We start from the raw sequence: 27,275 nt of genomic DNA, 5'->3' as shown, positions 1-27,275 counted from the left end.
CCTTTTTTTTAGGCTAACGTATTTTTTATTTGTCATCAATGTTTGTTTTGAAAGAAAAAAAAAAACGGTTTTTTATTGTTTTTATTGAAAAAGCAGAAAACTAACCAAATTGTTGATAAAACAGGCATACGAAAAAAATGGAAAATACAGAACGTGGTAAAATGTCAGTGAAATTTCAATGATTAATATCGTGTATTGCCTCCACTTGCTCTAATGACCTCTTGCAGACGACGGGGCATACTCTCAATTTTTCTCCGGATTACATGTTGTGGTATGTTATTCCACTCTCTCACTAACAGATCCTTAAGCTCCTGTCCGTTGTTAGGAGGAGATGTTAGGGGTTGAATACGTTTTTTCAAATCGTCCCAGATAAGTTCGATGGGATTCAGGTCCGGAGACCTAGCTGGCCAGGGTAACCTCGTAATTCCAACCTCGTGCAAGTATTGCATACTGATCGTGGCAACGTGCGTTCGCGCGTTGTTCTGCATAAAAACGACGTTTTCTCCAAGCCTTACCATGGTATGCATAACATGTTCTTCCAGAATCTCCGTAATGTCCCTTCGTGCAGTTAAGGACCCATTTTCGATTAAGGGTAATTCTGTGCAGAAGTCGAAAGATACACCTCACCAAGCCATGACCGAGCCTCCACCAAATGGCATTCTTGGAGCAATGCAAGCGTGTGAAAATCATTCACCGGTTCTCCTCCAAACTCTTACACGTCCATCGGATCCAGTTAGGCAGAAACGGGATTCATCTGAGAATAACTCTTTGCTCCAATCGTTAATTCCCCAATGTGCGTATTGTCGAGCAAAAGCTAGTCGTGCAACTCGATGCGCCAGGCGAAGTGGCGGCCCTGTAGCCATTACTCGAGAAGATACTCCAAAATAACGAAATCTTCTCCTGACTGTTGCAACGCTAACATTGCGATTTCGTACTTCCTGTAGACGATTTCGATGCATAATCGCAGTTGAGGTCCGGTTTCGTAAAGCCTGAAACACAAGAAAACGGTCATCTCGTACCGTGGTCATTCTTCTTCGGCCAGAGCCAGGTCGTCTGGATAGCAAACCCTTCTCCTGAAAGCGTTGAAGCACTCGTTGAACCGTAGAAAGGCTTACGCCAACAGTTCTTACGACTTGCCGTTGAGTGTGACCGTCTTTCACAAGCGCAACAATTTGTGCCGTTTTAACAACAGTCAAGGGTATTTTTGGCAAAAAGTAAACAATAATAAACACTAATAATCGAAGTCGAAAGTCGAAGCACAAATGAGACATTTAAAACAAGCGGCAGTTACAGGTACCGTTCATTATGGGAAGTGTGCGCTTTCCCGCGAAATCGGCACTATTGAAATTCTTTGTTGCAAAGGAAACCACTAAGCCGACAACAATTCCCAGAAACATGCATTACTTTGTATTTGTGTTATTATTATTTACGATAAAGCTCGTTAAAAATGAAATTTCGGTGATTTTCAACGTGGCCCGGATTTTATGATCGCGAGTATATATATATATATATATATATATATATATATATATATATATATATATATATATATATATATATATATATATATATATAATAATAATATAATAGTCTCCCGTTTTATACCGCTGTCGCGGCTTTGGGAGTATAGCAGGGTAGTCTGCTATATCTAGGGCCTACGGTATACAAGGAAGGTAACATGGCCAGTGCTACGCTTCAACCGTCTATTATTACCCCTGGTTTTACCCAAGGTACTCATTTTTATTCAGGCTGAGTCGACCTGGGGCCTATAGACATTTTTTAAAATGTCTAGATGTTCTTGCCGGCGGTGGGATTCGAACCCCGGACCACCGGCTTGCAAGGCAAACATCCTACCGCTTGCGCTACGCAGGCCCGTTATATATCGCCGACTTATCGCCGTTATATATATATATATATATATATATATATATATATATATATATATATATATATATATATATACATATATATATATATATATATATACATATATATATATATATATATATATATATATATATATATATATATATATATTTGTGCATGACTTTTAGCTATCGTTGGTAATTGAGGCTTAAAACAGTATTGAGGAAATGTAATATTTTTATTCGTTAACCATTCTTTTATTTTATCTACGGTGAAGGTGTTTGTTGGTTGCTTATTTAAAATTAACGAATGGTACGCAGCATTATCCAGTATTATAACGGATGGTTCATGTAAACTTGGCAACAGTTTTTCTTTCAACCATTTCACAAACATCTCTGTATTCATATTGTCATGATAATCGGCTGATTTTGATTTTGATGAAAACACAAGATCTGCTCCCTCAATAAAACTATGTTTTCCACCTGCATGCACTATAATATATCTCTTTTCCTCGTTATCGATGTGTTTTATGGATTTTATACTCGTCCTGCCAAATTCGTTTGATACCGTATTTAGCCGAAATCCATGTTTCGTCTAAATAAACGAAGGAAGAACATTATTTTTTAAATTTGTTATAATTTCTTAGAAATTCTATTCTTTTGTGAACGACACTAGCTCTTTCACACAGAGTCTTTCTATTATCTTCCTTTTTAAACTTAAAGCCTTCTTAAAGCCAATCTGTCTTAAAACTCTCCAGAGACTTGTTCTGGAAATTTCAAATATATTTCTGTCTTTTAATTTTTGCAACCTTTGGGAAGATCTATAGTCTTTGGTTGTCGGTGAGATTTATATTGTGCGACATTTTGTTCACTTTGTCCACTATTTTTTTGCTTTTTGCAAAACCGACTTTAGTTTTGTTTCACTAATACAGAGTGCATCACACACACGTTTATGTACGGACTGAACTGGTCGCAAAGGGCCTCCGTTGGGTTTTTCAGCAGTAAAATAAGAAAGTACATTAAATATAAAGTTGTCTACATCTAAAACACGTCTCGGCACTTTTGGCTTCAAAAACAAATACACTACACTAAACTCTCTCTTAACGGACACCTCTAGACGGACTGTTTTTTATAACGACTCGGTACTTTAACTATCAATAGCCGGTATGTTATACCCGTTACTTTCGGAATTTTTAAGAATACATCCACTCAAAGCAAACAAATATTTAAAACTAACAAAGTGAAATATTAGATTCTTGTTCTGGGTTCTGAACCATCGTTCTGACAATTTCTTTTCATTTATGTATATTAAAAATAGTAGTATATTTCTTTTTATTCCAGTTGTAGTACCTAATAATGTAATAAAATAGTGTAATATCAAAGAAACCCGGCACGCCTCTTTGGTGTTTACATTTCACGGAAAACCAACCCAAATGTCCGATGAACACATTTGGCTTCATAGACGTCATTGTATTTATTTGTAGGAGCGTTTGCGCAAAAATTTTTGTTATTTTCGGATTAAATTTCACAATAAATTTTGCGGCTATCTGAACATCTATTAACTGAAATAATTTTAGTTTAGATGTCTTGTCATACGAACAGTAGATTCTTTTTATTGGAATAATGATTAGACCAATTTACTTTGATACTTCTACTTGCACAAAATATTTGTTGTCGCAATAATCCAAAATAGTCGTATATTCGTGGAATAACCTATACATGTTACATACAAAGTAAGTGGGATAAAAATCTCACTGCAATGGAGGTTATCACTCAAGGAGAAATAAATTATTGACTATATCACTAATTTCAAACTAGGTACTGTTTTCTCCTGGCTTCATTTTCCGATTTATTTTATACCAACTTAAACATTTTACCTTCTAAGAATATTGTGACATTTTTTGTAGTTTAGTTGTTATAATTTTTAATGTATTTTTTAATTAATAAGTTTTTAACAACAAAAATCATTGTAATTGACATTGTTTTTATGTCTATATGTTACTTCACAATTAGTAGAACTGAAGAAGTGCAGAAACGTTTAATATTAAAAAATTGAAATAGTATTTTCATTCGGGTTTAGGCTTAGAAGGGCTGTTAGTTTTTTTAATGCCGCAGTTGAGTGCCTGGCCCGTAAAGAATAGGAAAATCTATATTGCAATGAAGTACAACTAAAATATAAGTACATTATAATATGTCTCATTTCGAGAGAGAGTAAACAGCTAAACGAAGATCAAGTTAAAAATTTAGAGTCCGTGCCGGCTGGAGAAAAGTAAGCCAAGCTCTACAGTATAGGTCAAAGTTTATGGTCGGTATGGACCTTACGTGAGATGGAGTGAGAAACACCTGTTTAAAAAGAGAGAGGTATATTAGGTCCGCCTTTATGAGTTGAAATTATAGAGTTGAAATAATAAAAAAGGGGAAGTTCAACGTTGCCAAACTTATTGGTTTTATTTGACCTGTTGTCAAATGTGTTTAGCATTTGAACAATGTTCTAATAATCAAATTTGGGCGAAATGGATTTAAATGGCAGCATACTGTTTTTTATTGAGAATATTCCACAATTTTACTTTGCAATAAGTGTAATATAACATTTTGATTTCCACTTTGGAAATCGTTTTATATAAATAAAATTTAACAATGTTTCGTATTTTAAGTACGATTTCCGAATTAAAAATCTAAACATCAAAATAAGCTTATTTTAAAGTCACATTGTGCCTTATTACCAATAAAAATAATAAAATGCATATGATGCCGCATTAAAAAACCTTCATACCAAATTATTTGGCAACGTCTTGTCTCGCGTGATCAAAGCACCGAATCAAAGTAGTAGTAGTAGGGACAGTCGTTACGAGTAGAGGTGGGTCGTTGACGTTTTTATCGTTAACGCAAGTGAACCGATTTTCGTAAACAAGTAACTATGATTGTTTAACAGTAGTTTCAAGTAAGAGAGTACCTACATAAACAAACATAATGGCTATTATCGTTTATGTGTATATTTATTGAAGTGAAAGAAACTAATGAAGGATATATTTATTATAACTTGAAAAATAAACTAAACAATACAAATAGTAAATCGTATTTACATTTACATTACATGTTATTATTAAATCGCGAATCGTCTAAATTGACATTTAAAAACATAAGTTTTTCTATTTTACTTCTTGTTAACCGTGTTCTTCTTTTATTTAAAATTAAACCAGATTTTGAACATGTGTTGACATTTATAATATTTTATGAATATAGTGGTTAAGTTAGGATATACATGACGATGGTTTTTCCACCATTGTAATGGACTCTCGATATAGGTGTACGTTTAGATGAGTCATGTCCAATTAATTACACCATGGACTTAAGTCATCTTTATCGGTTTCTTTTTCTTGTACTGGTTGATTTTCAATAGTACAATCTTCTTGTTCTTTAATTATAGAAGCAACCAGCTTCTTAACTCTTTCTTTTGTTTTTTAGTTTCATTTTTATCAGAAAATCCTTGAACTTTAAATCGTGAATCCATAAATGTACATAATGACAATGTGCCACTCTGTTCTATCCCTCTAAATCTTTTTGCTAAACGCAGATGCAGAAAATGCAGATTAATCGTAAATCGAAACTCATTCATTAATCAGAATACCTAGTTATTTTATTTTCAACGTCAACCGATAGCCCGACTTTCCACTGTCCCGAAAGAGTCGCATGTTATTTTTAGTTTTGTAGTAGTCTCTCATATCATCTAATCGTCCTCGTCGACGTAAAGTGTTCGTTGCTCCTCTGTTTACGTCTACACAAAACGTAGTTTTTTTGAATCAACCATCAACTAGTTGGCTTACCAGTGAGAAACCGTAGATTCGTAAATGACAAAAAATGATTTAAAATGCAGGGATTTTCTGATAAAAATTAAGGTAAAAAACAAAAGAAAGAGTTAAGAAGCAGGTTACTTCTATAAAACAATACCAGTACAAGAAAAAGAAACTGATAAAGATTACTTAAGTCCATGGTGTATTTTTGATGAATTAATTGGACATGAATCATCCAAACATACACCTGTATCGAGAGATATAAAAGATGTCGACATGTATTTGTCTGATGATATGTTACCCACAAAAAATTTCGAACGGACATTGGAACTGTCCATTACAGTGGTTGAAAAACCATCGCCAGGTATATCCTAACTTAACCACTATATTCATAAAATATAGTGGTATTGTAACAAAATATGTTCCTTGTGAACACATGATCAAAATCTGGTTTAATTTTAAATAAAAGAAGAACACGGTTGACAAGAAAAGTTGAAAAACTTATGTTTTTAAATGTCAATTTAGACGATTCGCGATTTAATAATGTGTAATGTAAATGTAAGTACTATTTACTATTTGTATTGTTTAATTTATTTTTCAAGTTATAATAAATATATCCTCCGTTAGTTTCTTTCACTTCTACTACTGGTAAACAATCAACTAGTTACTAGTTTACGAAAAACGGTTCCGATAAAAATGTCAACGACCCACCTCTAGTTTCTTAAGTATATTAGGATCGGAACCGGAGATATGTAAAATATCTGTGATCGGAACTAATCGTCTCACTAATGGGTAATGGGCGTCAATAAGAAATATGGAGGGTAGACCAAGGGGAAATATGATTGTTATCTTTGTCTATTCGCTGAAAATATGATTTTATATCTGTGTTAGATATCCTGTTAAATTTTACCATACCGACCATAAACTTTTACCTACACTGTATGTAAGTCTTTAAATTTAATTTAAAACTTGTCAAAATGTTTGGAGATACAATAGCAGAAAGTGGTGGTGATTCTACCTGGTGAACCAAAGAATGATACTTGATTTCATATATCTTTTAATATATATGTATTTAATGCAGTGTAGTGCAACGTTTAGGGTAAAATCCTCAATTTTTTGGTATTCCGTAATAATCTGTTTTTTTTTGTACAACCTAAAAGTTTGTATGTTCAGTAATACCTTTTTGTTCAGCTAATTTGTACGTATTTTTTTAGATAGTAAGTTATAATACCGATTATATCATGATAATTATGCTATAACTGGGGTAATGCTATAAGTATTTTCGCTAAATTTTGCTATTTAAATTCAACTTACAGCTTTACACAGTTATAAAGGTATTCTATATAATTTTAGGAATATTTGTTTAATACCTGATTTGTCTAAATTTACATTTTTGTTTTGTTATTGCTATTTTTCTAGTTTGATTTATGTCTACTTTTCTAACGCGTTGATATTCTATAATAACTTTTAACTGGCTAAACTTTTGAGAAATAAAAGTTGTTGGTTTGTTGCAATTATTTGTTTATTACTCTCTCATAATATTCCTTTCTTCTGGTAACTAATAAGAAGGTAAATCTGATAGAAATATAGAAATAATATAAGGTGTGTTTGGTTCTATTTTTTTTTTTTTTGACAATGTATGCATATTGGTTTTTTTAGAGGTTTAGCCTATTTTTGTTAACCTTCTTAAGCCAATCGTCTCATAGATCAAGTGTAGAGTTTTCCTCGACCCTCGAGGTGGCGCCCTTTACTTTTCCCCTTTCTTTTAGTACCAAATTCCGTCAATTTCATAGGTAGATTTTAATTCCCCAATTTTTTTAAATATACCTCCATCACAAATCGATTGACCCACGTCCCAAAGCTAACCGTTGTTTCCTTCAAAACACCTGAGTGCCGATTTTCAAGGTGAACTAACTTGCACCTGGATTTTCTTCTTCTCTTTCCATCCCCCACTTCCTATCCAGACAAGTTAAGTTACAAGTGCAAGAACTTTATGTCTGATAAACAATGATATTTTAAAAATGAACTGTACATAAACAGTGAGATATGTGAGTTATACAGCATAAGTAAAGAAGTAGAAATATTGAAGAAAAAGATACGGGGTGGGTGCTACGTTTTACCACATATGATAATGCTTGCAGTAGTTGCAGACGAAACATCAGAAACAAACAATCCCAGATCGCGGCTTATAAACCCCGATAACAATAGGAGCTTGGGATTCCCTGCATCAATAGGGAATCAGTAATAAAATAAAAAAAATTGGAAAAAAATAATTTCACGCTTACCTTTCTAAAATCTACAGCATCTTGCTTATCAGTAACAATCTCTCGTAAATTGACAATATTTTTGTGATTAAGCTGCCTTAAAATCTTAATTTCTCTAACAGCAGTTATCGGAAATCCTTCTTTCTCGTTTTCTAATCTAACTTTCTTCAGAGCCACAAGTTCAGCAGCTTGTACATCTTTGGCTTTGTATACTTGACCATAAGTACCTAGATTAACAAAATAGTTTTTTAAAAATCATACTATCCATATATGATAATATATATATACATATAATATATATATATATATATATATATATATATATATATATATATATATATATATATATATATCACAGTTCTTGTTATATTCTTAGCAACTTTTTTGAATACGGCTAGGTACCACGGCACGCATTCAAAAAGTTGTCTTACAAAAATGGTATTTGATTATTAAAAAACCAAACCGGAGCAATTATAGAAACTAAAGAGAAAAACATAATATGCCTTTTAAACGCTCACTTTCCTGGAGCAACATTTATTGAAGATGAAGAAAAGGTTAAGGTTGATATATCTTGTAACATTTAGGATAATATCAGACAATAATTAGAGAGCCTACGGGCATAACATCGACATCATGAAACCTACAGAAAGTAAAAGGCTGAAATGGTATGGTCATGTCAAAAGGATGAATAATCAACGATGGCCAAAGCAAATGTTACAGTGCATCCCACCAATCGCAAAACAAGAATACCAAAACGTTGAATATTGAATTTGATTAGTTTTTTATACAAGGAGTTTGAATGCTGACGAAATTTGGCACATTTAAAAAAGATATTATCAGGATTACTCAGGTTTCCGCAATGAGTGCAATTATTGTCCTCGATCACTTTTATTTTAAATAAATGACATGAATAGGATGTATGTTTAAAGCGTAGTCGGATTATGGTGGTTATATACTGTTATTAATGAGTTTTTTGTAGTTGAATAAGTTAAATAAAATTACCCATACCCATAGAAAAACGTACCAATATTTATGTGGGGTGATAAAACTTTTTAATCAAATGGTTTGGGGAATAACTGGTTGTAAAGTAGTGTACCTTGTAACCAGTATTGATTCCATTGATCTTTTTATATGGATAGCTAAGAGTAATGACATCTGATAAGGAATATGGCAATGAAGAATCTGTTGCCTTCAACCTAGTAACAATTTGGTATTCGAAAGGAAGATTTTCAGTAAAACGATACTTTTTTTACTCATATGGGAAATATTACTACTAATAAGGATAATAATAGGAGGAAATTAAATCAATCTAAGACCATGAATTGAACAATGAAACAACCAAAAAATGATTTTAGGTGATAACAAGCCAACAAGAGGACAATATAAAGGTATTGTTGTTCATTGTTAGGAGCATCGAGAGTGGGTATGAATATGAATAATGAACAATGAAACAACCAAAAAATGATTTTAGGTGATAACAAGCCAACAAGAGGACAATATAAAGGTATTGTTGTTCATTGTTAGGAGCATCGAGAGTGGGTATGAATATGAATAATAGATAACAGTTTGACAAAAACAAAAGGAATACGAAATGCTACAAAACTGCAAAACTAAATGTGTGCCAATAAATCTTAACCAGAGATTTATAAAGGACTCAAATTACATTATAAACGATGTCGATTCCTACATAAACCAAACTATTAAAATTAACATTGCGTATCCATATAATAGAAAAAAAATTATCAAAAAAATAAAATTGTAAATAAGATAATCTAATAAAAACTGTATTTATTAATTACAATTAAAAATAAGTATAGACAACAACAAACTATTATTCAAATAAATTGCGGCCATGAGATCGGATAATACTAGGCGCTATTTCAAGAAAAGTAAATTAATTCTTATTTAAATATTCAACAATTAGAAATGAGGGGTATGGACCATAATTTTTCTACAGAAAAAGCTTTTTGGTACGTAGATTAATCACGTAATATACACAGTAAATAAATGAACTTAACACTTAGTAGTAAAATAAATTATATACAAATATTTCTATCATAAATACAAAAATCTAGCGTCATACACAACTCTTTTTAACTCAAGCCAATCTTTTCTGGTCAACGTTTCAAAACAAAGAAACAGGACATGTAACAACGGCTCCGCGGTAGAATTCTAGAAATATATTGTTTCTATATTTTTCCGATTAAACAAAGAGAAAAAAATAATAAAACCTACTGCTAATACGAGTTATCAACTTTATACTACACTGGTCACTTAACATGGGCAAAGTGTGTCGTATGTGGTTATCATACAAATCCGCTTATACGACAAAAGTAGAAAACATCATTTTTAAATATACTATAGTCGAGCAAATAAAAAATTAAATGAGTCATGCATTTGATCACTTACGCTTATCGTATCGTTTAGCTATCGCTATGAGTTTTACCAAGAAGCAGTAAAGCAGTGTCAGTAGCTGAAAAAGGATGCGTTTATGATCAGTATATATTTAGTTTTCTCAGAGTTATAAGTACATTGTGTGTTGGAGGTATACAGCAGTGGCAACTCGTCAGAGGAGGCAATGGAGGCTTAGACTCTTCATAAATTTTTTACACGTTCTAGACCAGGGGAGATCAACCCGTCGATCGCGGGCAAGGAAAATATGATCGATCGATGAATCTAATATAGTTGGAAAAATAAATAAATAAGAATTAATACTTTTGTTTTATTTAGGTACTACTAATATACAGTGGCGAGCAATAAAGCTAATAAATCCAGAATTTTAGCGCTAAGAGCCGAATCGGTTTCAGACTAAAAATTCTTTCAGACCTCGAAAGCTGATAAAATAGTCCTTCAGAATCAGATAGAATAGAATAAACAACACATTTTTTGACCACAAAAACCAACACAAATCTATATTTAATAACACTCGTGGACAAAGATCTATGATAGATTATGTTATAACCAACAGAGATATACATCCATCGAAAATAATCGACGTAAGATACCTCAACTCAGCAGATGTAGGTAGCGACGAACTCCTAAAGTACAGAGGAGCAGATCTAACCAAACAACTATTAAAACTAATCCAAAAAATCATTTACAGAGGAATTAATTTATTAAACACAACACTAAAATTAACAACCAAAGTGATAACAAATAAACTGAATGAAATTATAACACTAGAAGCAACAAGGTTTTAGGTCGGAAAGATCATGCACCGACGCAATATTTATAATGAGGCAAGTGCAAGAGAAATTATTAGAATACAACAAACCGACATATCTATGTTTCGTGGACCTTAAGAAGGTATTTGAGGGGGTCAAATTAAAGGAAGTTATCCACTTATTGTAAGTAAGAGAGATACCTCTAGGAATAATCAAAACGATTGAAAATATCTACAAAAACAACACAATAAAAGTAAAAGTGGAGGAAGAACTAACCGACCCTATTGAAGCTGGCAATGGGATAAGACAGGAGATTTCCTGAGTCCTCTATTGTTCAACCTGATTATGGATGAAATAATAAAAAAGTAAGAACTAAAAAAGATACCAAATGGGAGAAAAACAACTTAAAATAATCTGATATGCAAACGACGCAATTCTAATCTCTCAAAGTAAAGACGATTTACAACGTCTGTTGCACCAATTTATTATAACCGCCAGAAAATTTAACATGTTAATTTTCCCAAAAAAGACAAAATGCATGGTTACAACAGCAAATTTACTAAGTGTAAATTGGAGCTGGAAGGTAAGATAATAGGAGAAGTGATGGAGTTTAAATATCTAGTCATCACATTATCTAGCTACGGAAACCTCGAAAATGAAGTGGAAGATCAAGTGAATAGAGAAAACAGAGCCGCAATTCTGCCAAAGGCAGAATTTACTAAACAGTCGTCAGACCAATAATGACTTACGCGGCAGAAACACGACCTGACACAGCGGGGACAAAAAGGATGTTAGAAACAGCAGATATAAAAACACTCAGAAAAATTAATGGGAAGACACTATGGGACAGAGCTAGAAGTACAGATATACGACATAGATGCAAGGTGGAGAACATCAAGAACTGGGTAAAAAATAGAAGAGTAGAATGGAACGATCATATAAGCCGAATGACTACAAATAGAGTAGTAAATACGGCAAGACACGGTTTCCCAATAGGAAGACGATCAGTAGGAAGACCACGAAAACGATGGTACGACAACTTACTGGAGGCACATTGAAAAACAGACAGAGTCATGTCTACATAAAAAGAAGAACAAGAAGAAGAGAATCAGTGATTGATTTTCTGAGATATAGTGAGCGAGATATTCAGCTCACTTTTAACGTTAAAATTCTGGATTAAAAATTTTATTGCTCGCCAGTATCATTAAAAAATTCCTAGTCGGTAGATTAAGTTGGCCACCCCTGCTCTAGACTGTTTTGTTTATTTTGAATTGCGAGAAACAAAAAGCGCTCTTACTATTATAGAAAGTGTAAATTCTACACTATAGGTTATTCCAAGAATATACGACTGTTTTGGATTATTGCGACAACGAATAATTTACTGTGCAAGTAGAAGTATGAAAGTAAATTGGTCTAATCATTATTCCAATAAAAAGGATCTACTGTTAGTATGACATCTAAACTAAAATTATTTCAGTTAATATATGTTCAGATAGACGCAAAATTTATTGCGAAATTTAATCCGAAACTAACATGAAGTTTTACGCAACCACTCCTACAAATAAATACAATGACGTCTATGAAGCCAAATGTGTTCATCTGACATTTGGGTTGGGTTTCGGTGAAATGTAAACACCAAAGAGGCGTGCCGGGTTTCTTTGATATTACACTATTTTATTACTTTATTAGGTACTACAACTGCAATAAAAAGAAATATACTATTTTTAATATAAATGAAAAGAAATTACGATGCAAAAGGCTTATTGCAAGAATGCTCTACATCTCCGACACTGTTCAAGATATTCCTCGAACAAATATTAAAACCATGGAAAAGGAAATGTGAAGGGATGAGAATACCAATCCGGGGCAACTTCTTGTACACATTAAGCTTTGCAGATGACCAAGTGGTAACGGCTCAAGATGAAGAAGATCTGTGCTATATGCTCCGAAAATTAGAAAAGGAATACACAAAAAATGGACTGGAAATAAATCTAGAAAAGACCGAATATTTAACAACAGAGCAAGAACCAGTGAGAAACTTGGAAATGGACGATAATAGGGAAATTAACGGCACTGACAAATTCAAATATTTAGGATTCATACTCTCAAAAAATGGAACCACCGAGCAAGAGATAACCAGCAGATTAGCACAGGCAAGAACATGTATTAAACAAATGAACGGGGTACTGTGGGATAGACAGATTACCAGAAATACAAAGAAGAGAATTTATAACACCTTGGTACGCAGTATAATGACCTATGGAGCAGAGAATTGGGTAATAAATAAACGAAACAGGTCCAAAATGACAGCAAATGGAGTTCATGAGAAGAAGCTGCAGAGTGAAAAAAATGGATCGCATCAGAAATGAGGAGATAAAACGAAGAATGGCAGTAGAACAAGACATACTCAGCTACATCGAAGAAAAACGTTTCATTTGGTATGGACATGTGAGAAGAACAGATCAGACAAGGTGGATAGCAAAGATTTCGGATTGGAGCCCAATAGGAAGCAGGAAGGTGGAGACAGCTGTAAAAATCCTTGTATAGATAGATATATAGAAAAGAAATTGGCAGAACGATGGTTCAAAAACCAGAAAAGAATCTAATATTTCACTTTGTTAGTTTTAAGTATTTGTTTGCTTTGAGTAGATGTACTCTTAAAAGTTCCGAAAGTAACGGGTATAACATACCGACTATTGATAGTTAAATATCTAGTCGTTACAGATATTAAAAAGTAACGAAAATAGACAACGTAATGTAGATAACTTTATATTTAATGTACTTTCTTATTGTACTGCTGAGAAAACCAACGGGGGCCCTTTGCGACCAGTTCAGTTCATACATAAACGTGTGTGTGTGATGCACTCTGTATTAGTGAAACAAAACTAAAGTCGGTTTTGCAAAAAGCAAAAAAAAAGTGGACAAAGTGAACAAAATGTCGCACAATATAAATCTCACCGACAACCAAAGACTATAGATCTACCTGAAGGTTGCAAATTTGAAATCCGTGGGACAATATATAAAATGGGCGAAAAGAAAAAACATGTGTCTTTAGATTCAGTGCTACAGAAATTAAAAGACAGAAATATATTTGAAATATCCAGAACAAGTCTCTGGAGAGTTTTAAGACAGATTGGCTTTAAGTTCAAAAAGGAAGACAATGGAAATGCTTTGTGTGAAAGAGCTAGTGTCGTTCAGAAAAGAATAGAATTTTCAAGAAATTATAACAAATTTAAAAAAGACCCCTCTTCCCTCGTTTATTTAGACGAAACATGGATTTTTTTTTAAAGGCGGTATCAAACAAATTTGGCAGGACGAGAGTATAAAATCCATAAAATACATCGATAACGAGGGAAAACATGGTTTTATTGAGGAAGCAGATCTTGTGTTTTCATCAAAATCAGCCGATTATAATGACAATATGAATGTTTGTGGACATGTTTGTGAAATGGTTGAAAGAAAAACTGTTGCCAAGTTTACATGAACCATTCGTTATAGCACTGGATAATGATGCGTACCATTCGGAAATTTTAAATAAGCACCCAACAAAAACCTGGACCGTAGATAAAATAAAAAAATGGTTAACGAATAAAAATATTACATTTCCTCAATACTGTTTTAAGCCTCATTTACTAACGATAGCTAAAAGTCATGCACAACCAAACATATATATAGTAGACGAAATTATACATAGCTTTGGACATCGAGTGTTAAGACTTCCGCACTATCATTGCCAATTCAATACAGTTGAATATATTTGGGGGATATGCAAAACATATTATGATAACCATATTGGATACATGGGTTACAGTGACGAGGCAGTCTTGGAAACATGGCAACAAGCATTGGATATTGCCACTACTGAAATTTGGGAAAAAAGTGTAAAAAAATGTGACTTAATTGAAGGATGGTGGATCCGTGAAGGTCGCATCGAAGCATTTAATCCTGTTATAATTTACCATCCAAATGAGGATAGCGACGACAGTGACTATGGCTGTGAATCTGATGGTTGATGATAGTTTTAAGAGATTAGGAGAAAAAGAGAATAAGTAAGTTTTTTTTTGTTTTTTTAATACTAATTGAATATTCGACTAAATAAATTACACTATTTAATCACTTAAGTATTGTTACATTTCGTTTAAATCACTTACTTCAAAAACCAACTTGTTTACAATACTAAACTCAATGAAATTAATTATATACTTCAAAATTTGAATTACAACTGTTCTATAAACTATCAACTCTATATGTATTTATATCATGACTTTATATTTAAATCTAAGGTTTATACCTGTCATAACAGTATTTTAAAAATGGGGAGAATTTACTATTGTACAATTCAGCACATTGGACCATTTAAATCGATACCTTAAACCGAATTTAAAACGGTTGTATATTCGTGGAATGGAGTATACCACTGTATATCCGTACCTACGGAGCATTAGCAATGGAACGCACGATTGCGGTCTCCTAAGCACACGCTGCGCGGATCACTAGCAAGGCAGGCTAGCCTCCGATCTATGAACATCAACGTTACGAGAAACGTCGCGACAACGATACGAGTTACAACAAACGTCGCGAAGGCAGCAATATAGTTTCCCAATACGTACAATACAATCGATAGATAAACGTAATTTCTGTCTTTTCTGCCGTTGGCTAAGGGAGAGCAGCCTTGCTTGCTTTGTTTACTTATATTGTATGAGGTTAAGTGAAGCATCAGGTTATTTTTTGGTGTGATTTTATGTTTTCTTAATTAGTGTTTGGTAAATTTGTATTCCATATATATGTATCGTCAGCTAATCGTCAAAATCGTTAATTTCATGTAAATTCGTATAATAAATGTGACTAGTTAACCGGGTCTATTAAGAGGGAAAAACTGGTCTTGTTTATTATTTTGAGCACAAACCGAATTATACAACTTGGTTTAAAATTTGATATTCAAATTTAATAAATTTACCTCGTTCAACTGAAAGACATTGCAAATCTAAAGATCACATATTTTCGTCGTGTAAATTAAAACTTTTTAGTAGACAAAATATAGTAACTGCCTTAGATCCAGCTCAAAAGAGGCCATAATTGTTTTGGAGAATAGGATAAATTTAAAAAGGGTTATCGATATAACAATATATTTGGCTTCGCTAGAATTAGCATTTCGCGGACACAATGAAAGTGATGATTCCATTAATCGCGGCAGTTACAAGGAACTTTTATCATTGTGGGGGTAAACATGACTCAAAATTCGAAAATTTTTTGAACAGTTCTATTTTTTTAAGGACTTCAAAAACAATTCAAAACGAACTTATAGAAAGTGTCAATCATAACTCAAGATAGTTTTGAAGTAATTTTTATTAATTTGTTGCTTAATTATTGCAAAAATAGCATCAAAAGTTGATTTTCTGAAAATTATTAATAATTTTTTTAAAAATGCACAGAAATCTTTGGTTTTGCTTGAGAATAAGGACAATATTACATATTCAGCTTTAAAAATTTCAAGAAGTTTCATTTAACAGTTATTGCAAAATTGAAATTGTTTATCTAGAAAGCTTTTATCTACAACGTTATTATGCGTAAACTATTACGCCTACATAAATGCTGACAGCACCGAATTAAAGAGAAAGGCTTATTTTATCAAATTAAATCATTTAATGAATTACAACATTTATGTTAATTATTATAACATAGGTTTTCAAAAGTCCCACGATTTTAAGATTACAAACAATTAAAATAACGCAGATGCAATAACATGTAGGAAGTTATTCTTTTTGTATTCGTTATTTTGACATTCTTACACGAATTAAGAAAAAAAAAATAACCTACGACCCTTAAAACCCTAGTTACCCCGTTTTATTCAAAAATTCACCGGATTTTGTTTATAAACAATAAGCAATATACATAGAACCATTTGAAGGATTAAGTTTTTCATTTCAAGTTTGGACAAACAATTTTTAAAAACGATTTCTTTAAAAATGAGCCGTCCATGATGCGCCAAAGATAAAGGGTTTCAAAGTGAAGCGATTTTACAATTTCAAAAAATGAATTCATAAATTCAAACTTATAAAAGTGGCAATATATCCGGTTCTAATCAGTGAAAATTATTATTTTTTTTAATTTGGGTTACCTCGTGGTATATATAATAAAAATGCATTTAGTTAATTTGTGAATTGTTTATTTAACCGTGTAATTTGTTTGAAGAATTTAAAATAAATATTTATTTTGCAAAATTTTATTATTTTTTCTTATTATTATAACCAAAAACGGCTATGAAATAATAAGCAACTTAGATATTTATGTATTATAGTTATATATAGTATCTTTTAATAAAAAAATTTACAAAAAAATTATGTTTTATTTTAAAATTACATCTAATTTTTCTTGAATTATGCTTATTATTTTTACAATTACTTTTTCTTAACAACATTACAAAGATATTTTACACAAATTAGTTGTTATAAACTTTGTATAATTATAAATAAAAATTATGGAATTATTCTGTATATATAATTACCATATAACAATTTACATACTTAATATTACTATTTTTATTTATAATTATAAGTATATTGGTAATGTTATTCAGTTAACAAAAGTAATTGTAAAAATCACCATAATTCAAGAAAAATTAACACGTATAGATTTGATTTTCAAATAAGAACTTTTCTACTATTTTTTTTTAATTTATTTTTAAAGGATAGTATTTATAACTATAATACAAAAATATTTAAGGTACCTATTTTTTCAAAACCTTTTCTAGTATTAATAAGAGAAAAGTCAAATTTTGCAAAATAAATATTTATTATGTTGCATTGCAGTAATCTCTTGCTTCCTCTGTAAGTCGCGTTAATGGTTAAGCGATATCTAAATAAATAAACTTCTTAATAAACCTTCGATAGTAAGTACATAGCCCTGGAATCGATTTTTCCCTTATCCACAGCCACTACTCACTATATGGACCAGATAATTAAGTTCCTTTTCTCCGCCTGATTTAGAGACTGGCTAACAACTGCAACCATTTGGTCGAATTTGTCGTTGGAATTATCGGATGTTATTGTCTGACGGATTATGGACATCACAGGTACATAGGTTTCTACTTTTGTCTTTTTCTTGACGGCCACTGGGTAGTCATTGACATTGATAAGTCTTACAGGAATTAGTCACCAATTCTGATTCCTTGGCCAACCTCCTCGTCATGGTTCCAAGGCTTCATTATAACAGGTGTTCCTTTTTCCATAATTCTCTGTAGCCTCGCTACTATGATCATTTCACTTCTCGTAGGCACAACTGTATCTTTTTTAACGGCTGCTTGCATAGTGCGATCATATGCTGTGTACCATTTATTTCTCCATCTACATATACACTATCTACACGACATTTCAAAAAAGCTATTACTGAACTATTACTAAAAGACCATCTAGTGCCCTTGGAAGAGATCCTGGTCGAAGCTGCACCCATAGGTGTTTCCTGCTGGCGAGTTCCTTGATTTGTGTTGTACTTAGGGTGTTTACTTGAACTTCTTGTGTGTCCCTTTTCCTCACAATTACAGCAGCTTATGATCTTCGTTTTCTTGGATGTAATGCCTTTCATCATATTAATAAGCTGATCAAGTTTATCTTAATCCTCTTCCTCTTTTATAGTCCTAACTTTACTGTACCCGCCAGAGGCCTGCGTAGCTGACTTGTATTTGAGGGCGGCGGTGGACGAGGGCGAGGACGGTGATGAAGACATCAACCAGTGGCTTGTGCCGAGCTAATCGCAGTGTTATCTGCATTTCATGGCCACGAAGACCATCAAAAAATGTCTGGACAGTCAACTTTTCCATCATGTCTTCGGGAGCTGTTGGATAAGCATATCGCACTAACCTGGTAATATCTACCTCATATTCTTGAAGAGCCTCATCTCCCTTTTGTCTTCGATTTTTAAGCTGTGACTGGTAGACATGCTCCAAGTGTTCATGGCCGTATCGCATGTTTAGTCTCTTCGTAAGTTGTTCGAAATCATTTGTCTCCTCTACGGCTATGGACTGAAGCACATCTAAGTTATCTCATCGAGGAGCAATAGTCAGGTTTACAGCCTTTTCTTTTTCGGACCATCCATTCGCTCCATGACGATTGTCCGTCGAAAGTTGAGACTTTAACACGAACAGAACCTCCACTTCCATCAAATGTCGGCAGTGTTTCCAACTTATATTTCGTCTCGTCATCTTTTGTCTCTACAGTAATAGGTTTGTTCTATCTCTCTGCTGTCCCTGTTTCCCCCATCTTCCTTTCTATCTTTCATCTTTTCTTCTAAAGCCAAAATATCGGCAGCAACTTGGTTTTTTAACGATGATATTTTATCTTCAAAGTCGGAAGTGACCTTGGAGATTTCCAAAAATATGTTACGAGAAACTTTACTTTCTAGAGAAGAAATCTGGTTAGAAACTTTGCTTTCTAGAGACACAAAATCACTCGTAACTTTATTTTCTAAAGATGTAATGTCACCAGAAGCTTTGTTTTTTAAAAGATGTGATGTCACCAGAAACTTTGGCCACATCGGAAGAAACTTTCGAAATCGATGAGATGACAGCAGCATTTGTCCTCAAATACATAGGTTTCCTGGTAGAAAACCCTCTTCTTTCAAGGCGTCCTTTAGTCGTTAGGCTAAATCAGCCTTTTTCCCAATAGAATTTAATTCTCGATCCTTAAGTTCTTTCCTCAAATCGGTAACCTTGAGTTCACAGATCGTAGCCATTTTCACTTAATTTATTTATATTCAGCTTCTTAACACCAATTTGTAACGATTTTACTGTCTTTATTTCCAATCTTTTAATATATTATTAAAATGTGCTAACACTTAATTAATTTATTTATTTATGTACACTATATAATTTATTAGTCTTTTACACTTATTCTAATGGACAAAAAGAAACACAATAATAATTTATTTTACCTGAACTTAAAAATTTAACTTTAACTGCATCGAAACGTCGCTGGAATTTTTTGCAGCTATCTCCACGTAACGCTATAGTTCCCTTGGAACTTCATCGAAACCCTCTGAATACCGATCCTTTTTATCGATCTTTTGGCGATGCGGCGTCTGCGTCCCATTGTTAGGTTGGGAGACAGTGGCGTAACAGTAGAACTTATGTATACACGTATATGAATAAGAATATTATTTTTAAATTACTAGAGCTTACTAAATGTCCGTATAGAGTAAAGGCAAAAGTAAAGATGGCAACAAAGTTATTTTTAAAGTAACACTGCTTAAGCCATTAATACGTGTGGAACATTGGGTTACTTTCAGGATGAAAGTTAAATAGAAACGGCTGAGTTTTTTAAATTGGTAAGCTTCATGTAAAAGTTGATTACGTTTCAGTTCATACATTTTGTTGTTTTTTTAGGTAAATAATTGGTTCGATTGCTTTAACGTCAGGGTACCCTATGTAGATTGCCGAAACCGAGTACAAGGCTATGAATTAAATCTAGATGTTCAAAATAAGATTATTGACGAGATGTCAGAAGCTATGAAAGTTTTAAAAGTTAAAGCAAAACGATCATTGTTGCCTTTTCAGAAAGGTAAGTTGTTTAAAATATTCTAATTAAAATTATTCTTTGGAGCTAATAATCAATATAAATATTATCTCCTTATTGGCTAAATTTAATTCCGTTCTTACTGTTAGGAATAATTCAAACCAACAATGCCTTAAAAAATTTATTTAAGGATATAAAAACTAAACTCAATATAAAATACATCCTTACATACAAATTTTTTGGCAACATTAGGAGGCCTGGTGGATTACATAACTAATCCGAAGCGGTGAAATTTCGCTACCGTTTAAAAAACTATATTTTAGAAGGGAATGAAGGGACGGAAAGAAGCTGGCAACACAGAAGCTGATGAGGTCATTGATGGACCAATCGATAATTTAGGAGAAAATTTGTTAAGCAAAATATGTTTCTCAGATATATCTGGCGAAGCAGGAAAAGAAGAAGTGGATACAGACATAGAAGAATTAAACATATTACATTATGATGCACTGGAATATGTCAGTGATGGTTATAATATGCAAAAAATTAGATCTGCCAGAAACTACAGATACTTCCACTTATTTATATTATTATAAGGCAGACTAAGAAAACCTCCAGAAGAATTGGTGGCAAAAATGCATGAACTTATACGTCGCAATTGTAACTCATGACCACCCTTTTCAGTGATTTTTAAAAAAGTCACTGTTTATTTCTGGATTTTTTTAATTTGTATATGATTAGCTGATATATTGAACAATGCTGTCCTCTGGTAGAAGCTAGTAAAAAATTATATTTTTACAGACAATAGAGACAATTTGAAATACACCAAACGACGTCGGATGTGCACTCATGCCCCCCTCCCTCTTGTCGTATACCATCGTAATAAGCAAAGTGTCGTATTCTGTACGACGTAGTTTATGGATGTTTTGATATGTTTCTTCTGTCGGCAACACTGAAAGTGGTACTTCAAAATTGCACAAAAATAGCTCTAATGTAAACATATCAGGCTAGGCAAGAGATATGCCATGCAAGAGGGACTTGCATGGCCTAGAAGTAAAGCTATCTTTGCTAAAGCTACGGTGACACACATCGCACATCTCGTTTAATAGTGCCACAAGTACAAAATACAATTATTTCAAGTAATAAGCAAAACATTCTGTAACAAACGAGTTATGCCTTATAAATAATTTATTTTGAGAATGACTGGTTTTAACATTACAATTTTGTTAGCAAATTATAAAGTTATTAGCTGGATTTTATTACATTAAAAATAAAACCTTAAGGTTGTATTGTATTTTGATAGTTATGGCGATATTGCATTGTAAAGAAAGACATTTATAAAGCGATACCTAGGAGATAAGGCGGCAATATAATGAAAAAATCCAACTAGTTATTACAAATATTTTTATTATTGTTGTTACAAGTGTACAAACATTATTTTAATTAGTATTAACCAAGTCCATACAAAATTTGTGATAAACAGGTATTATTATGTTTTTATTGCACAGTTCCAAGAGGTTTGCTAGTTGCTTGGTTTTTGTGGATATCAAGTGTGGCTTTATATACGCCTTTTTAAATAGATTACTGCTTTCAAATTAGTTAAGCGCCTTTTAGTTGCTTGAAGACGAAACTTTAATAATTTGGAGATCATTCCAGACTACCTTTTCATCTTTTGTATCCTTTGTAAAGTTTCCTCCAATTTTTGAACTGAGATCTTCAAAGTTATGAAAGTTCTCTGTTGACATTTCCTTTACATTGTAAGGATGTCTTTCTTTTTTGCAGACCTTATGATGACAGGCAATTGTATAGGAACATAAATGGGAGATGTTTTAAGTATTTTCTTCTCCTTCATTTTGGGTATGTCCCACTGTTAAAAATTTATGTGTAATTTATTTAATATTCGTTTTGGCAATTGCATAGGAATACATGGGAACTATGTATCCCTATAACCTCTTTCTCGTTACAATGAGTAAACAGATATTCCAACATACACGAAACTATTTCGTTGGAGCCGCGGTTAGCAATAGCTTCGTGATAAAAATAAAAGTAACCATTCTTTTGTACCATCTGAAAAATTGTAAAGTTAGAGCAGTTCAGGCGGAATTTATAGTGGAAGTTTGAAACATCTCCACAAGGTGTAGGAAGGATCGCCTGCAAATCAAAGCAAGCTACCAACACTAGAGGCTCAACTTTTACTCTTGCTACGTCGTGTGCTTTTTCTTATCTGCTTCTACATTTATTAAAAATATGTTTATTATAAGTTTGATCAAGAGTACATAGCTTGCTGTTCAACAGAAGAGGTTTTGTATGATCCACAAAAAGTGCACTGATCTTTTTTTGTCCGAATGTTATGTTAAAGGCGGTTTTGAAATCGTAAGTGCATTTCTTAGCTACAGGTATTTCCTTAACTTTCTTCCTGTAGTTTCTAGTAGCGATACATTTGTGCTACAGTAAGTAAACCATCATTTTGATATTCGTATTTCTTTGTAGTTTGTGCTCTAAGGTAATGTGGTTCTACCCTTTGGAAAGAATTTATGTGCTATCTTATTTTATTTTGTAGTGGTCCGGTAACCGTTTCTCGTTTCACAAAATTTCCTTGTCCTTTTTCCAGATCCTGAGCTTTTCTTGATGTTCAAATGTATTTGCCATATGATTTGATTTCATTGGTAAGGCAACCAGAGTAAGCTAAAAGATTACATACATTAAGTAAAACCGCACTGTAATTGTTGAAATACAAACCACCGTCAACACAAAGGGTAAGTCATTCATTAAAAGAATCTATTTTGCTAAGGTAAACAAGTGTATACAAAAAACTAACCTCAAAAAATTCTGAATTGTCTCTCAGATCCTTATCATCTTTAATTTGCAAATTTTTCTTGATCTTGATATTGTGTATAAATGTTAATAATAATATCGTTACTATAATAATGTCACTACTTTTGTACACTGTTTTCAGACTTTGAATTAAATAGTTTTACACTAAACACGTGGATGACTAGTGCATAAATAATTGGGAACTGATAGAACCGTACTATTAATTGAACAATTTTTGTGGTTGTGTCCGTATTGAATTACATCGGTTCTATTGTGGAAGTGTGTATTATCGCCATACCTCCCAGTTATGGCCATATTGTATTTCAACCTATTTCACCGTACAGTGTAATACCGAACTATTTTACTTTATACTTATCCAAGACAATATTTCAGTTAAGGCTGTATTGCATTAGATGGGGTATTATATAGGCAACCTTTTAAAGCCATATCTGAAAACTATAATTTTTTGCAGTTGTGGCACTATTGAACTAGATGTACGACATGTTAGTAGACGCCATGTAAAATTGCAAATCATTCCAGGAAGCAGTTAACTGTAGGCATCGTTTGAAGCAATTAGGTATTGAAACATTGAGTATTTTCAGTAATAAAAATCTTTGTAAAAGAACACCGACCGAAATTTATTTGAAACTTGTGTATGTGTTATTTACTATGTTTAATTGGAAATTTTGTTACTTGGCAATACAAAAAACTATACCAACTATAAAGTAGAAGCAACATAAAACTAGATACAATACATAAAGCAAATAGCTTAGTTAAACCTCTATAATAATGTTGGATAATCATATAATGTTTATTAGATTGCTTTCATCAGGAGTTCCATATAGTGGAACTCTAGGGGTAGTTTACCCCCTGCATGTAGTTGATTAACTCGAACTCATTGGATACTCATAATTACTTTATTGGTTCTCTAAGTATAATAATAGAGAGAGTACCCAGTTGACGGATGACAACACTAGCTTCGACTGTTAACTCTTAATTCTTAATGATCTACTCCCGTTATTTTCCAGGTATTTAACTCACGTGCGTTTGTTTATGCATTCATGTTTTACTAATATAATTTGTACACAATATTAAATAAGCTTTTGATTACATTTCAAATTTCACTAGGTCAGCGTGTCGGTAAGCGTGTTCTAGTCACACCGATATTTTTAAATATGTCATAAAATATGTCATAAACAAACAATCGCATTGAGCAATAAGCAACGATTAATATTATTAAAAGGATTTTAAATTTTTAAACTGAATTGGATTATTAGATCCAATCCAGTTACTTAGATCTGATTTAAGGATGCTTAATTAAATCCCGTTACACCTCTGTCTAAAAAGGGTGATCCTAAACTACTGGAAAATTATCGTCCTATCAGTCTGCTTCCTTTTTCTGCAAATTATTTGAATCAGCGATGCGTGTTCGGCTTCTAAAATATTTCTATTCTCAAAATTTATTGAGTCATGCACACAGTACATTGAGTACCAGGAACATTCGTTTTTTTAAATCTAGAATCATTACTAGTTAATACCTATTTAGAGTAAACAAAGTTGATTGTTGCTTGTTAAAAATATGTATCTTTTTTAATTTAACTTAATATGTATTTAAAAAAAATGTAATTTATATTTAATTTTTATCTTCTTTTTGTATAAGGTAGTAAGTTATTGTGTAATTCAATATGCCCACTATTAATAAGTATTATAATTGTTCATTTTTTATTACATATTTGTATCTGATACTATTCACTAGCCGGAAATATTATTTTACTATTGAAAATGAGATTGTTGCTGTCTACATCAACTTAACGTCACACAACTATTACATTATTTTGTAAAACAAATTTAACATACCTTCGCCAATTTGGGCGATAACTTCAAACATGTCAACACATCTTTCTCCCCAGTCTTTACCACACATCTGAAAATTTCTCGAGCCTTTTCTTTTCAAAATAATCGGCCTCTTCGTTGGAATCTTCTTGGGAGACGACTTAGAGTTGTCTAATTTAATATTATTCTTAGGTGGAGAAACAGGGATATCTTCATCACCACTAAGTTCCTCTGTACCAGGAATAACTGGAAAAAGTACATTATTAAAAAGAATAAGTGTTCGAATCAATCCATTTGAACATATAAACTATTAACAAATCTTTTGTTTGGAAATAAAAGTTTAACTCCACTTTTGAAAATAATTTGAATACAAAAAAAAACCCCAGACCCCCAGGTAGAGTCGCATAAGCGGCAAAGTGAATTAAAACTGACAAGAAGCAACACCTCAGTTTCAACGCCCTCAAAATTCGTCAAGGATTTACTCCACCTATGTAACACTCTCCAAATCCGACAAATATTTGACTTGATGGCGGCATAAGGAAAATTATAAGCTTTTAGTTCTCGCATAGGTGCTTGGGACCCTTAGACACAGATGTGCCACATCTCTTTCATCAGGGTCTGCATCACAGTGATTCGGACAATATTGCATCAAGACATTTGAAAGTCTTTAAATAGTAAGTAGTTATACACAGGGTTGCCACATTCCTTCTATCAGGTTCTACATCACAGTGATTCGGACAATAGTGCACAAAGACATTTAAAAGTCTTTAAATAGTAAGTAGTATTTTAGTTAAGTATACAATTTTGTTTTGTGTTATTTATTGTATTGTTATATTCTTTCTCAGTTAATAAATTGTTGTATCTTTGGAAAGCTTTTTGAACCGTTAGTGTTGGAAATATTTCTAAATTACAGGTAAGAGTTTTCATATTTGCATCCTGCACCGTATGTTTGTACAATCTCTCTATATGACATTCTTGATTTTTGTACTGTTGTTTAGATACCACTTTTATTTACAATGAGTAACAAACAAATATAGTAATCGCCAACTAGGAAGAATCAACGCCACGCATCTTTAGTATTTCCGAATATTTTATACCTACTGCATACAACAAGTTACCTAAAAAATAAAAACAAATACAGAAATCTTACCAGGTGGCATTGGCAAGTCCTTGATATTCTTCCTTGGTGGAGTTTTTGCCCTAGAATTAGTAGTTGATCTAACAGCAGAAGTAGGAGCAGGCAGTGGACTAGGCGATCTACTAGGAGGTGACACAATAGTTTCCAACTGTGTCTGATCTATACCAGGCGGCAAAGGCAATCTTGTAACACTCTTTGGCTTTGATTTATTAACTTCTGTCACAGTAATTATTGCCGAAGTGCGATTTACCACAGATTTCACTGGTGGAGAAATAGTTGATGTAGTGATTGTTGCAGGTCCAGTACTAATTATAGTTATAATAGGAGTCATCGGGGCTGGAGTAATATTATTAGGAATAGGTAGAGGGGGCGTCGTGGGACTTTTTATTTGCTCAGTAGTGGCGTCACTATTATTATTGGGCAGCTGGATATCATTTAGCTTAGAAGGTTCACTGTCTGGTATTGGAATATCGTCTATATCCATCGAAAATGGCGTAACTAAATTTTCCTTATTCTCTGAAATCATAAAAAAACGTGTACAAAATAAAAAAAACTGTTTATAGAAAGTCTATGGCATGTTATTTATTTATTTATTTTTTCGGAAGCTGTTTATTGTCATAAACTGGTCATACTGAGCAGCCAATTGGATTACTGTACATCTTCTATTCGTGCAACCTTTTGGCTCAGATTTGAGTGTTATTGACTACTTACGTAGCCGGGACCGACGCAACGTGCCCGCCGAAGTACAGTGGCGACTCAGTTAAATCAGAAATTGAAAATTTTCTGGCGTTTGTATTTGGGATCGAACCCTGACCGTCGGGTTTGGTAAGCCCGTACCATAGTCACTGAGCAATGGTCGACATATGTGTTAATATTAATTACTAACTACAATGTAGATTTAAG

At 32.9% G+C, this 27,275-nt stretch overlaps 1 protein-coding gene across 4 annotated transcripts in view; it reads right to left on the bottom strand.

Moving 5' to 3' along the window:
• The window catches only part of Cdk12 (Cyclin-dependent kinase 12), a 446,209-nt gene that overhangs the window by 270,934 nt on the left and 148,000 nt on the right, over window positions 1-27,275 (bottom strand). For all 4 annotated transcript variants that reach the window (XM_072523219.1, XM_072523221.1, XM_072523220.1 and 1 more), the window contains exons 9-11: window positions 26,385-26,888; window positions 25,259-25,480; window positions 7,942-8,147 (exon numbers count right to left, since the gene is read on the bottom strand). In XM_072523219.1, the coding sequence (XP_072379320.1) occupies window positions 7,942-8,147; window positions 25,259-25,480; window positions 26,385-26,888 (932 nt within the window). The remainder of the gene's footprint in view (window positions 1-7,941; window positions 8,148-25,258; window positions 25,481-26,384; window positions 26,889-27,275) is intronic.

The sequence above is a fragment of the Diabrotica undecimpunctata genome, chromosome 2, assembly GCF_040954645.1.
Source record: "Diabrotica undecimpunctata isolate CICGRU chromosome 2, icDiaUnde3, whole genome shotgun sequence".
Taxonomy (NCBI): Eukaryota; Metazoa; Arthropoda; class Insecta; order Coleoptera; family Chrysomelidae; genus Diabrotica; species Diabrotica undecimpunctata.
Note: the sequence above shows the minus strand (reverse complement) of the source record. Positions and strands in the feature narration are given on the sequence as shown.